General features: G+C 44.0%; 1 protein-coding gene across 1 annotated transcript; it reads right to left on the bottom strand.

Annotated features, from left to right (window-relative positions):
- Positions 1–2,367: 2,367 nt before the first annotated feature.
- On the bottom strand, positions 2,368–13,701 carry LOC144797769 (ubiquitin-ribosomal protein eL40 fusion protein). Its single transcript, XM_078668527.1, has 5 exons — positions 13,654–13,701; positions 12,576–12,696; positions 11,888–11,974; positions 9,308–9,410; positions 2,368–2,524 (listed from the first exon to the last, which is right to left on the bottom strand). Exons 2-5 carry the CDS (start codon positions 12,676–12,678, stop codon positions 2,431–2,433), a joined length of 387 nt encoding a protein of 128 aa, XP_078524653.1. The 5' UTR covers positions 12,679–12,696; positions 13,654–13,701; the 3' UTR covers positions 2,368–2,430.
- Between the last annotated feature and the right edge of the window lie 360 nt (positions 13,702–14,061).

The following is a 14,061-nucleotide window of genomic DNA, read 5'->3' as shown; positions in this document are numbered from 1 at the left end:
GCAGGGGATGGGGAGTTACTAAAGGCAATGTCGGGGCAGGCGGGGGTCGGGGACTAACACCTCCAGGCGAGGGTCGGGCCATGCGGCAGCCGGGGGACGGGGCGGGCAGGGGCACGGGCTGCTGGGCAATGTTGGGGCAGGCGGGGGTAGTGGGGAAGCCTGAAAGCACCCGGACAAGGTCGGGACGGGCTGCTAGTTAGTTTGATAATAAAAGTCATCGTGGGTGTACCAGTAACTCAAACTTTAATGCTGCGAGACCTATTGCATTGCAAATGCTTGTTGATATATAACCCTCCCACACTATTATTGTCATGCTTTATCATCACGCGTATGTCTAGAAGCTCATAGAAGAACATTTCAGGGAGCACTTAGAAGAGACACTTCGGTGCGTAACTATTAGATAAAAATCCGTCATCTCCTCCAAGGCATTTGTTTATTCGAAGAGCAGGTAGGGGGAAAAAAAGTAATTATGGCAGGGGACTGCAAGATTCAATGATCCTTACTCAACCAACATGATTCAGTCCTACTCTGACAGGCCTACAAAGGTCCGGGTCTTTCGTCTGGATAATTCAACTGTAGAATACTTCCAGTGACAGACCTATTTGCACCATTAAATAATCATGTGTAGCATGCAATTGCATTACCTGGCAGGTATGTACTTGCCACTCGTGATAGGATCAGAAAAAAAAAAAAAAAAAAAAAAAAAACGTAGTAACAGCTATGCCCCCAGTCTCTCTTCAGAGCTCCCTGTAATATGGTTGAGCCCACCCTGATCTTTAAGGAGTACAGGTGAACCAGGTGATAAAGCATGACACTTGTGTGTGAGGGTCATATGTAAAAATTGAATTGTTTTCCTTCCCCACTCAGAGTAGAGTGGAGCCCTAGGTGTGGCAAGCACTAGCTCTCATTGCGCACAATGCTGTAAAGTTAGGAGGAAATCTCTCTAGGACTGGCGAGTATTCTCCGCACTCAGTTCATTGTTTTTCAGACTCTTGACTACGCCACAGCTCTGGTCTATGCTGTGCCACTCCACCTGCTTTACAAAACGGCTAAAACCTTGGCAAATCCAATAGCTCTCGCATGGATTAAAAACTATTGGCTTTGCCAAGGTTAGTTAAGATTCCTGTGAAATGCAGTTACTGGAATTATGAGATGCTGCGGAGCTTTTCACATAATTATTGATCTACTGCATTAGCCACGTAATCCATCTGCTGCATAATCTGCAGATTAATGCCCCCAAAAAAATAATTTAGCTCAAACGGTTCAAACGTTACTAAAATTGCAGCAAACCACGTTCCTGTGCAGCAGAAGGCCATATGCAAGGGTTGAGTGGTCACCTTTCGGTTGCTTATTGCTATGTTTGAGTGTTAAACTAGTACTAATGAGGTGCAACCTACGCCCAAGACAAGGTTATGAAATGTTAAAGTAATACTATGAGAATGTGCCACATTAGGCTTTCCCTTGCCGCATAATTTAGACACCCAGGCACTTAATGTGGCCTTCTGCTGCATAAATTCAGTGAGCCCCCCCCTTGCTGCAATTGCACCATTTTCACCAGCTTTAGTAAGAGCAACACATTTCTCTTCCACCTCAGCCTGTGGTTGGAATGTTTTCCTGCTCCTTACAGTTGCCGTCAATCCTCTGCCTCTTCACTGCCCCTTTAAACCCCTCCCAAAATAGAGACGTAGATACCCTAGCAGCCCTACTCAATTTCAGTGCACCACTAAAGTAGAGTGGCTCGGACAAGCCAAAATGCCAAACGGGCAAGAGGTGGCCAAATGAAGAATCCAGCTTTGGGACCTTCAACCAATTTGTCTCCAAGGACCACACAAAAACAGTGATTCCTGCAGCAAGGACCAAGCAGTCGTGTCCTGCAAAGTGAAAGCCAGTGTGCAATAGGCTAGCTTGTGAGAAGGTGAGATACAGTGGGTTAAGAATCAAAATGCAAGACCAGATTCACATAGCACAGAAGCCATCTCCCTGGACGCAAGCTAAACTCCAAATTAGTCGAGAACTGCGCCAGAAAATCCATGGTATTGTGGAGTGAAAGAGCGCTAGTGGAGCAAACCAGAAGAGATGTACAGAGGCAAAACATGGGAAGGGCGAGGGCAGTGGTTTGGAGACGTTTCCAGAAGGAGCCAAGCTCAGCCCCCAAAAGGCTGGGCGCTAAAAGACAGACTTCGACCCATCAAGGGCTTGAGACATTTGCTAAAGGTCGCTTGCCAGTAGCAGATAAGTGAGGCAGCCCTCAGACCAGGCACTCAAGTTGGAGCCATGTCTACCACCTCAGTAACGCCCCATCCAGCCCCCCCCCCCCCAAAGAACTTCACTCAAATTGTGGAAACATTTTGCATCATAACAAAGCCAAAGTTTTAATTTTTTTTATTTCCAAATATTTCTCAAATGCAATGAATACAAATGGTTTGATATTTATTTGACCTTCTTCTTGGGGCGCAGGTTGTTTGTGTGCCCACATTTCTTCTTGCGGCAGTTCACAGCTCGGGGGTGGAGACGAGCATAACATCTAAAATAAAAAAACACAAGATAATCAATTATCAAAGCATGGAACAGCCTGTGTAAAGGTAGCTTACCAAAATGAAATTGTCATACCATGGCTTTTGATTTATACTAACTATATGAAATGATAAATGTAATTTACAAACGTATGGTTTTCTTAGACATAATCAGAACGCAATACTGTAAGTAGACTATACAACCTTTAAGCGTACCAGTGTTTGAAAACGTTAGATATATACGCAGAATAGTTTAAGCTTAAGAAAGAAGCAACCTAGCAACACTGATCGCATTGGCCCTAAATGAACAGTGGTTGGATTTAAAATAAATAAAACGATTCCCGCCCCCCAACAAAAAAATTGGTAATGAAACAGTTTCATCCATGTAATGAATAAAGAGCTGTTTTCATCCATCATCGTCTGGGAGAACGAAAGACAGATAACAAGGGCCAAGTGGAGAGGATGTGGAGCAGCAGCCAAAGCTGCTGACTAGAGAGCTGGGATCCCAGTTTGAGCCTCGGCGGCGCTGATCAACATGCTGTGATTCTATGCACTTAATTTCTCCGGGCGATAAACTTATATAAATATGCTGCAAGAGTAAAAGGCAAAACTTTATGAAAATATAGTTCCATAGCGGATGTTAACAGTATTTCGGAGGTGGGAAGCTAAAGGGGTCTGTGTGACCGAAACCAGGGAGCGAAGGGGCCTGTGTGACCGAAACCAGGGAGCGAAGGGGCCTGTGTGACCGAAACCAGGGAGCGAAGGGGCCTGTGTGACCGAAACCAGGGAGCGAAGGGGCCTGTGTGACCGAAACCAGGGAGCGAAGGGGCCTGTGTGACCGAAACCAGGGAGCGAAGGGGCCTGTGTGACCGAAACCAGGGAGCGAAGGGGCCTGTGTGCCTGAAACCAGGGAGCGCAGGGGCCTGTGTGCCTGAAACCAGGGAGCGCAGGGGCCTGTGTGCCTGAAACCAGGGAGCGCAGGGGCCTGTGTGACCGAAACCAGGGAGCGCAGGGGCCTGTGTGACCGAAACCAGGGAGCGCAGGGGCCTGTGTGACCGAAACCAGGGAGCGCAGGGGCCTGTGTGACCGAAACCAGGGAGCGAAGGGGCCTGTGTGACCGAAACCAGGGAGCGAAGGGGCCTGTGTGACCGAAACCAGGGAGCGAAGGGGCCTGTGTGCCTGAAACCAGGGAGCGAAGGGGCCTGTGTGCCTGAAACCAGGGAGCGAAGGGGCCTGTGTGCCTGAAACCAGGGAGCGCAGGGGCCTGTGTGCCTGAAACCAGGGAGCGCAGGGGCCTGTGTGACCGAAACCAGGGAGCGCAGGGGCCTGTGTGACCGAAACCAGGGAGCGCAGGGGCCTGTGTGACCGAAACCAGGGAGCGAAGGGGCCTGTGTGACCGAAACCAGGGAGCGAAGGGGCCTGTGTGACCGAAACCAGGGAGCAAAGGGGTCTGTGTGACCAAAAACAGGGAGCAAAAGGGGCTGTGCGACAAACCAGAAAGGGAGTGGTGAAAGTGGTGCCTTGACAGGGCTGCATACATGGGTGCTAGAACATCCCAGGAAGAAATCCAGCCCCCTCCTATGAGGTTAGGGTTGGCGCTGTGGTTCCATTGAGTTGCAGAAACTTTAAACATGCCTATTTCAAAGTGGAATACTCTGCTAAAACAGGTTCCATTGATTTATGGCTGAAAAGGAATGATTTGGGGTAAAAAATAAAAAAGTGCGGCAATAATGGCGTAACATTTTAATTTGTGTCGCTAAATTTGCAAATCTAGGCCAAAATATCCCCGGATAGATTGGGGGGGGGGGGGGGGGGGGGGAGAGAGAAGAATTGGAGCTTTGTTTCTGTATAATACCAAACACAAAGTAAATAAATACATAACTACACAGCCATCTTGCAGTTATGAATGAATGAAAATTGCATTTGTATAGCGCTAGACTACCCGGAGGCCTCGCAGCGCTTGAGTTAGAGGTTATGTAAGCCCTGTAAGGAGAACACTGGTGAAGTGGTGGTCTGCGCAGCTAAGCCCACAACAGCACGGGTTTCGTTTTTCAAGTGCTTAACCATAGACCTTTATAAAAACGTACGTTAATGGCTTCTCAAAAGAAAACCACAGCCTAATGGTAACGTTTTTCAAATTAAACTGATTTGAGGTTTTTTGGATATTGGCCAATAAACCTGTATACTTCCTCGGGTTTGGAAAGCCTGTTTGCTGATGTATGGTTCAAGAGGCTACTTCAAATATGGGCATGCTTCTGAAAATAAAAACTTGGCCCAAAGGGGAGCACACATTCCAGAACATGATGTAATCCAGTAGAAACAATAGAGTACGTTTGGCACAAGTACTTGTCTTGGTCTGGCCCACCAAACGTTTAGAATCTCTTGAAAGAATGTACAAAGAATGTACACTTACAGCGGCCCACCTTCACGCTGACAAAATAAAGATATAAAACTCACAACACTTGAGGACAGAACATCCTACTGTCCAAAACTTTTTTTTTTAAACTGAATTGGTCTTCCACTGGACCATCCACACCGTAGCTTTATCTCATCACCTCCCCTCCCATGAATAAGTGGCCATACAATAGAACATAAATACAGAGAATATGGAGGCGATTATGTACAGAGCAGCTTGGGCACCCGATTACTTCGAAATGAAATTTCAAGTGGACTGGAGCCTCCCAACATTTGCCTAGTTAAGATTAGTTGCGTAATAAGGTTTTTGCTGTTCGAACAGCTCTGTATGTAACGTAACAGCTGTCAAAAAAACTATTCTGTCACCATTCGTGTGCAGGATATTACATTTACAAAGATTCAAGGTTAGTAAACTACAGAAAAAAATGCGAAATTAGCAAGTTATAAGTTGCAGCACGACCATATTGTGCCCCTCACTGTTCTCACTCATATCCAGGATGTCATAGGTAATATCACAAGGCACCGCCACGCCATTGATGTTACGCATTTCCGCAAGATACTGTGGTTGCTGTCAAAATGTTCAGTGGTCTACGGACCTGATCTGCAGCCAACCCCTGCTGTGCATGCCCAACAGGTGTACACCATAGAAAGTTATATGACTTTTCCCGGGGGTGTAAATAAAACATCCGTCTGCCTCTTAAGTTAAGCCTTCGAGACAAGTATTTGTTCTGGCACATTTTTGAAGAATCTACGATGCATCCAAATATTTTACTATTGCACTCCCCTTTAATATCCGCCGAAGCACTTGGAGAAATCCAGTGGACCAATGGAATGAGAAAATGGTTTTGAACAACACTTTCCCTGGTCTTCTAGATTGATCCACACCTTCAACAAAGTGTGTGGGGTGGAGACTTTACGATAGAGAGGTAGGCAAGATAGGGATCTCAGTTAAATTTCAGTAAGCTATTGGAATCACAAGATTGCCCATCATCTCTATACTACCAATTTCTTTATAAATCTACCCCCCCCCCCCGGACTTGCTAAGAACTTTAAGACTATTTCAAATCAAAGATCAATAATACGAATGCGAACACTTGCAGTCATCGCCATGCTTTTCCCATTGTTATTATTAAAGTGCATAGTTAAACACTACACTGGCGAAAATATATATACGCAATAAAATATTGATTCGGCGATAGCATATAAAAAGTGCATTTCTTGACGTTGGATGGATATTAAGGTTCAAAGTGACTGCGCAGCTGTGTTTAAAGGATGCATCAGGAGATAAACATGAATATACAGAGTTTCAAAGTGTCCGTGCATGTTTCAAGGATTTTTCTTTATGGATCCTATTGTTGGCATTTGCAGGGCTAGTCTACTATGTCGTTGCATATTTTTATTTCCAACCGCTAGCCCAGGTTTGGAACATTATTTTCCTCGATTTGTACAACTTTAGTGAGCAATAGATCTGAACTCCTGGTCAGTCCTAGATGCAGCTTCCGCTTCATCCATGTGGCGTCTTACTCTAGCTTCGAAAATTGCCAGGAATTTTACCACCCTGATGTTAAGCTGCGTGTTTGATGGGTTGTGTGCCACAATGATGCCCTGCCTGCATGTGCGAACGGATGCCCGAATAAACACCCTGCAACAGCCTTCTGATCACACTGCTGGGCAGAAGCAAATGTGCATTAATGTTTCTTTAGTCACACCAGAGTCTGCAGTTAACCATTGCTGGTTTTACCCAAGGGGGAAATTGATCTAAGGCTGCACATACATTTTATTTGATGTGGAAACCAAAGACTGAAATATGCTTGTGGCTTCAAGGAAACAGAAGAGTTAATGCTTTGCCAGGCATAGATGAGCTTGGCCAGGTTCTGTCCACTTGCATAGAGAGAAGCCTAGCAGATCTGTTAATAGTTTTAAATTCGGCAGAAGAGGTCCTTATGCTCCATAATTCAGAGGCATGCATCGACCGAAGGGCGCCGCTGAGACTGTACCTAAAGATTGATTCAAAGCCGGGAAACAGCCTTTACAACAAAGGCTGAACAACGACATTGTCTTTACAACAATTATTTTTTTACAATGGTTTTGCCTTCACCACGAATGCCCTAACAACGAATTTCGTTGTAAATGCATTAAATGTAAAGGCATACTCTTAGTAAAAAATTACATTCAAATATAAGTATTTTGGTATGTATTACATACATATATACAGTGGCAAATGTATTTAAGGGTTTAGGCGAGTATGGGTTTTTGGTTGGCATGGGTAATTTTAGGGTGGGTATTGGTTTTTGGATGGCAATTAAGGGGGTATGGGTATTTGCGTGGCAGTTATTTTTAGGGGTTAGTGCAGGTATGATATTTTGGGTGTTGTGTGGCACTGTTATTCAGGTGGATACTGCTGAATGAAGCTCTATGTTTATATACATGTATACATATTAGTTTCTAATGCGTGATTAGCACCTTTAGGTAGTAGGTGAATTGAGCGGTATTAGCACCCAGTCAAACTAACAAGCTGAATTTGATGGACTCACACTAGACTTTAATACATTGATACATATCTTTCTTTTGATTGTGCAGTAATTTCCTATTTGGGAACCACTACTACCTACCTGCGCTTAGTAAGATTAAGCAAATAGCAGGTCCAGGAGCCTTTCCTCCTTTGTCCCCATCATTATTTTGCACCCATACGAGATAGATCCTTTAATCCCTGTAACCATGTACAGGGGTCCCAGGATTGGACTGTGTAAAGATTGACAAAGTGATAAAATGGAATGTTAGGGAAGCAGCTTTGGGTTTCATTGAATCCATTTGTGCAGTAAAAGTGTCTCTTGCGTTGAATAGTCCATGGTATTTATATTTTGCTTTGACTGATAATCAGCCACCTATCAGTCATTCTACAGGTGTTTGGTTTCTTGCTGAATGTCACCACTTTAATTTTTTTTTATATAATCAATCATTAGTTTGTGACACTTGATGAATCTAGAGTACAACTAGAAGCCATCACAAACCTATGGGTAGTCATACTCTGAAGTAGATCATCTGTGTATACTATGTACAAGAAGCAAATGGCCCCAGAGGTTTAGTGGGTGGGCATGTATGCAAACCAGTTCTGAAGAGAACCCAGACAGGTAGATGTTAAAAAGTAACGGGGCAAGCACATACCTGTCTCGATCCAGTGGTTGTATGGGTTCTGGGAGAGGTTAGAGCCATTACCCAAATTAACAGCTAGAATTCAGTATGCAGGGGTTGGATGGCTCTGAAGCCTTTCAGTGGCATCAGAGGGGAGTCTTTACCACAATAAGTTTCGGGGGACCTTGTTGAATGTTGACTTAAAGCCAATGAAACGTGCATATAAGGCTGATTTTGAGAAAGGCCTTAATACAGAGGGCCATTCCTGGGCCTGAGCAAAATTTGGTGCGACTCCATAGAATGGGTGTCAAATTGTCCACCTATTCTTGTAGCACTCCGGTTGCATAGCGCTTAGTGTCAATATCAAGTAGTGATGGGGCGATAGTTGATGGGTCACCTCTATCACCCCCCCCCAATTGAGACAGAGGGGGCACCATCAGGACGACTCCCCCATATTATTGTTACAAATGTTTTTGGGCTCAATTCAACTTGCTACCCGTATCCCTGCTTCATCGCAAGCTTGCCCTGCCCTTTTTGCGTAGACCGGTCTCCTAGGTTCTGCCTTACTGGGTGGATACGAGTTGGAAGGCTGCTGCAGCCTGGTTGGATTTTCTGCAGTCTACCAAATGGTGACAGCGTTTGTCTAATTTAGAGATAGGCAAATCAGTAGTTTATTAACTCAATGCTCATTAACCCCTTGCATGCTGCCGCGATTCTGCGCCTGTGCGGCAAAATCGCGAGTGGGCAGGTTTATGACGGCCCCCAGCTGTCATCAGCACACGAGCGCCGTAGTGCATGACGGATGGGGCAGTCATAAGCATGCAAGGGGTTAAAATGACTAAAACCTGCCACTCAAGCCATTCGTATAGGTTTGAGGGCCTGGAGGAGTCTTAATTGTCCCACGTAGCGTGTTGGGTAGTTGTTTCGGAACTGTCCGAGCAATCAATGGGTTGTCCAAGCAGCAGGGTGCCCCCCCCAACTAGGGCCTCCGTTTTTTTTACTTAAGCACTGGTCCCCTGTAAATCTCCCATTGAGGATCCGTATCCCTGAAGCTTAGGGTTGCGGCACGCCACCAAACCCCATTCTTAAACAGTATCAACAACTTGCATATCATGTCCCCAAAGAATTATAAATCTGTCAAAAAAACTGGTAAAAATGATTAACACCCCAGTTTCCAAGCTCCATAACTTGCTGACAGATTGACAATGATATTTACTCCATTAAGTCTATGAAAGAAAGATACGTACTTGCGGCAGATCATTTTGTCACAGTTGTACTTCTGGGCAAGCTGGCGGAGAGAAGGCTCAATAATACCACCTCGAAGGCGCAGCACCAGGTGCAAGGTTGACTCTGTAAAAACATCATCAAAGTGATTAATACTTGAAACATAATGCTTACAATACAAGTAAGTGAACATGAATATTAAGCAATTATGCCTTCAGTAAAAAAAAAAAAAAAAAAAAAAAAAAACATTGTGAACAACAATGACTTGTTTAGGAAGATTAAAATCCACAATCCTGCACAGAATATCAAGATGTACTCTTGCATAGTTGTGGCAAGATGTGTTCGCAAAATCCAAATCACCAATCTCTTCCAATAAAGTAGCAACCACTTCATAACTGCACTTGGCATTCCACCGTACAGGCTGCGGTTCACATCTTGGCAACAGGCAGGGTCAGCAAAATGGGACCAATTCCACACTAATCAGGAGCAGCAAAGACATGCAACCAGCAAGTGCAGGGGGGAGTGAGACGACAGGAATTTGAGTTTCCCTTTGTGGATTACTTTAGTCTTCTAGTCCTGATAACGAAATTGCGGGTCATCTGTGCAAAGGGATGGGTTATCAGAATGTGGATGAGTACCCAGAAAACAGTATGTCTAGCCCAAGACACTTCAATCAACCTTGAGTAGTAAGGGGTGGTTTGATTTTTCACCCCTACAATATGCCTATTTTGCTGAAGGGCAAGTTTCGTAGATTAACAAGGCAGGGAAAGGAACTTCAATGCCAGAGCAGACTTGAGATGCAGCATCCAGCAGACTAAATCAACACATACCGCTGACTGATGCAAACATTCAGAGGCTGAATTAGAAGTGGTCAAGGAGCGTGCTACATCTGACCTCGGGTTCAGAACTCAAGGCAAGGTACAGTTAACTAATATTTGACTTTAGCACGTATTTTATGTGAACAATCGGCATGTGTTTGTTGTGAAAATATCCCCATGTCCTAGCTATCGGATATGCCACATCATGGTATAAATGAAAGTGTATGCAAATGTCTTGTGCTAATAAGCAATGCATATCTTGGCAATGAAACTGTAAAAACATATAGGGAAAACAATGCAAACAAATTAGCAGAAATCAAGAGGGCATTTTGAAGAAACTTCAGCATTGTAACAGATAAATTACGTGGTAGGTGCCTCACATGAAAATGATGCTCCAACACTTCAGAATAAACAAATGTGAATCTGTGCACGTAGCTTAGAATGAAAAGCTGAGCTGTAACAGATTATTCTCTTTTCCTGTACGCCATACAGGGATTGAAATTATCTTGCAGTAATAGCACTAGAGTATGCTGTGAACAACCACTTACATGTTTGGTTCCTAGGAAGCGCACTTATATCGTTTAGTGTTCAACAAACGAGAACTTCTCACAAATAAGTCTCAAGACGAAAAGAAAAAGATGCACAAGACTGTCAGTCTTTCTTTTAGGACAAGAACCCTAACTCACCTGGAGGAGACATGCTTCATCATTGGGTTCCCTCTCACACCAAGGCCGCAAGGTCATTGGTGTGGGCTACAACTCTTCGTGCTTTGAAGAGGAGCTGATCTGTTTTCGTGGGAGGGAACGAAGAAGAGGGTGATGAGGGGCAGACCCTCTAGGGCTTTCTTTATAATCCTGTCCCAGGTTCGACCTTCTATTTGTGTTTGTGCCCATTATCAAATGCTTGCTCTAAAGAGTTAACCTAACAGAAAGAGCAATGAGATCACCGTTGGCATTACTGTAAAAGATTTTGGGGTGCTGCCATCCAAAGGGGCCCATCTAGATTTTGTAGTCCGAGCAAGATATTGAGTTTACCTCCCACTATTAGATTACAACCTTCGAACACTTTAAATCCAGTCTCAGTTATCAGTCTCCTGTTGATTAAACATACCATGCTGACAAAGGCTTATATTTTCTGGCAGCACCTAGCACTGCAATCCATCTCCTGCTTTTTTTTTTAGCAGAGTTTTATATAGCGCGAACTAGACCCGAACCGAATCAGGTATCAGAGCGCTTTACATATTTTTCCTGTTATGTTACATTTTTACGTGTTCTAGTTACTTTCATTTTTAGGCACGGGGAGATTAAGTGATTTGCCCAGAATCACAGGAGGTTTTGGCGTCGTTACCGAGACTCGAACCCAGTTCCTCCAGGTCCGAGGTCGAGCGCCCTAGCCGTTAGGCCAACTCCTCTCCTTCTCCACCTCACCAAGCTTTATTGCTTTGTGTGGCTTAGTCTTTAAATAGTTCCGGACTGGGCCTAAGGGTGTCCCTTTTCAAGCGGTAGAAAAACAACATACTACCACCAACTACATTACACATTCATATATTCTCCTTCCTTGTCCTTTACCTTTGGAATAAACTGCCATTGCAACTACGCACCTGTGAAAATCACTTGTATTCCAGAAAAGTGTTTAAGACCTACTTATTTAAAGAGTGCCTTTCTTTGCCGGCTGCCTTTGTCCTGCGCCGAAATACCCCTCTGGGGGTAATTCAAGCACGCAACAAATTAAAATATACAAATTGTCAAAGATAACATTCAAAATATATCCATTAAAAATGTATACCTTTCTGAATATTGTAGTCCGAGAGAGTACGTCCATCTTCTAGTTGCTTGCCAGCAAATATCAAACGTTGTTGATCAGGTGGGATACCTTGTGAAAGAAAAAAAAGTGAGTCGTTTATTTTGATATCGCATGAACCTAGCTGTGGAGAAATAGATACAGGATTCTGTACATCAACGTTGAGATACACAATGACATTATATTTGATGCACTAGCAATGTTTTAGTAAATTCTGCATTATCACACTTTTCCTTCATGTGCTAAGACAGGGATGCCAGTAGATCACAATTTTGTCAAGTTTATAATTTCAGTGAATTGGAGTAAACAGCAAGTAAAATCCAAAGTACTGCTGAATGAATGCTTAACTAGTAGACGGGCAAAGAAACATTAAACTGCACACCTACCCATAAGCATGCCAAGTCATGTTTAGTTTTGTTAGCAGTGTTAATCAATATACAGAGAGCAGCAGAGTCAGATGATCAACTTCTATTTCGAATCCTCGCATTTTCCCCCAACAATCCCTTGTAAAGTAACTTGTTTCAATTTAAATCTGATCCGATACACACACAGCCCACATCAAACCATAACCACGCAATTACTGCAGCCAGATTACATATTTAAGATTAACATGACAAAACATTGCTTTTTATTTCCTCCACCATGAGCAACAATTTAATGTCACATTTATTACCTTCTTTATCCTGAATTTTGGCCTTCACATTCTCGATAGTATCGCTGGGCTCAACCTCGAGGGTGATTGTTTTCCCAGTGAGGGTTTTCACGAAGATCTGCATCTTGGCACCTACGGATTACTTGGACAAAAAAAAAGGAAATGTTAAAGGTGGTTCCAATGAAATGAGGACTCGCTGAAGCACGAAACTTCAGACAGAAGCAACCGCAGTACTGAACCAAGGACAGTGTAGCGGTTGCATGTTGGAAATTTTAATTTGAACTGTTGCTTTGGAAATTGCACTCAACGTGAAATACACCATGTCAATTTCACATGTAGAAACTGAACACCTCGATTCACTTTTAAACCACCATTAAAACTTATGACAAGGAATCCAGGGAGGAAACAAGGAGTACGCCATTGACTTGTTGAAGACAATAGTAACAAAACGTTGTTTACGGAATGACCACGAATGTACAAAGTGACAGCCGTTTAAAACACTTCTTAGAACATCTTTAAAGACTGCCTGATGCCTGGCGGCTGCTACACTTTAATAACCTTGCAACTTGTAAAATTCCAAATAACTTTTACGAGGCTCTGGGAAGGGAAATGCAGCAAAAAAAAGCTATTGTACCTATACATGGGCATAGCCTAATCTGTAAAAGTAGGCTAGAATAGCGGCGGAGTACCAACTAGACCTGGGTCCAAGTCACCTTCTCGGACTTCACTCTCCCGTTTAACTTTAAAACCTCCTTAAAGTAGGGGTGGAGGGAGGTCTTCCCTACAACATACCAAATTAAAATTACCCTCAGGAGATTTCAAAAGGCCGCACAAGTTCGCGCACCTGTTTCTTGGAAGCCCACAGGTTTGAAGGGTTATCAATCTATGGGAATGGCAGAGTTGGGCCTGTACAGAGCCAGCCTCGGGCTACATGGAGACCCGCCGGGCAGAAGAGCCGAACCAATCCATAACGCACCGCCCGCCAGTGCTATCTAAAGCCCTCGCCTGTCTCCCTAACGTGCCACCTCCAATCACTCAGTACAGTACACTTCTGGGCGCTACATTACGACCCCCACAATGCCAGAGCAGTAAAACGCACCCGCACGGCGGCCACGCACTGAAGGAAAGGAGGGACGGAAGCGGAAATAGAACCTCCACTATCCGCAGGCGCTCGCGTCACCGAGCAGTAGACACAGAAAAGAGACTTCCGTCCCGGCGCCGCAGACATAAAAAACAGACATTGAAAGAGGCAAGCTTCCATTGTAGGCTCGTGTTGGCATTTCATGTATGTCTGGAGTATTTGCTTAGATTCATAACCACTGGAATATCTTCTTTTATTTAAAAGCGCAAGTCCAGTTTCAAAATAACTAAAAACATTTATGTTTTTTAAAAATGGGTACCCAATTCAAAAGTCTGGCTTCTTACGATCACACAATTTGAGCTAATGATGCCTAGTTTACATAGATGAAGAAATATAACATTTGGAAAGTGGAAGTCCAAAGGGCGG

This window comes from Lissotriton helveticus, chromosome 12 (genome assembly GCF_964261635.1).
Source record: "Lissotriton helveticus chromosome 12, aLisHel1.1, whole genome shotgun sequence".
Classification (NCBI taxonomy): domain Eukaryota; kingdom Metazoa; phylum Chordata; class Amphibia; order Caudata; family Salamandridae; genus Lissotriton; species Lissotriton helveticus.
This window is presented reverse-complemented; position numbering and strand designations above follow the sequence as displayed.

Excerpts from the sequence above, each read along its gene's own strand:
- LOC144797769 (XM_078668527.1), bottom strand. The coding sequence starts at position 12,678 with ATGCAGATCTTCGTGAAAACCCTCACTGGGAAAACAATCACCCTCGAG. Across the intron at positions 11,975-12,575 it reads CAAAATTCAGGATAAAGAAG|GTATCCCACCTGATCAACAA; the intron begins GTAATAAATGTG and ends TTCTTTCACAAG. Across the intron at positions 2,525-9,307 it reads GACAAAATGATCTGCCGCAA|ATGTTATGCTCGTCTCCACC; the intron begins GTACGTATCTTT and ends TTTTTATTTTAG.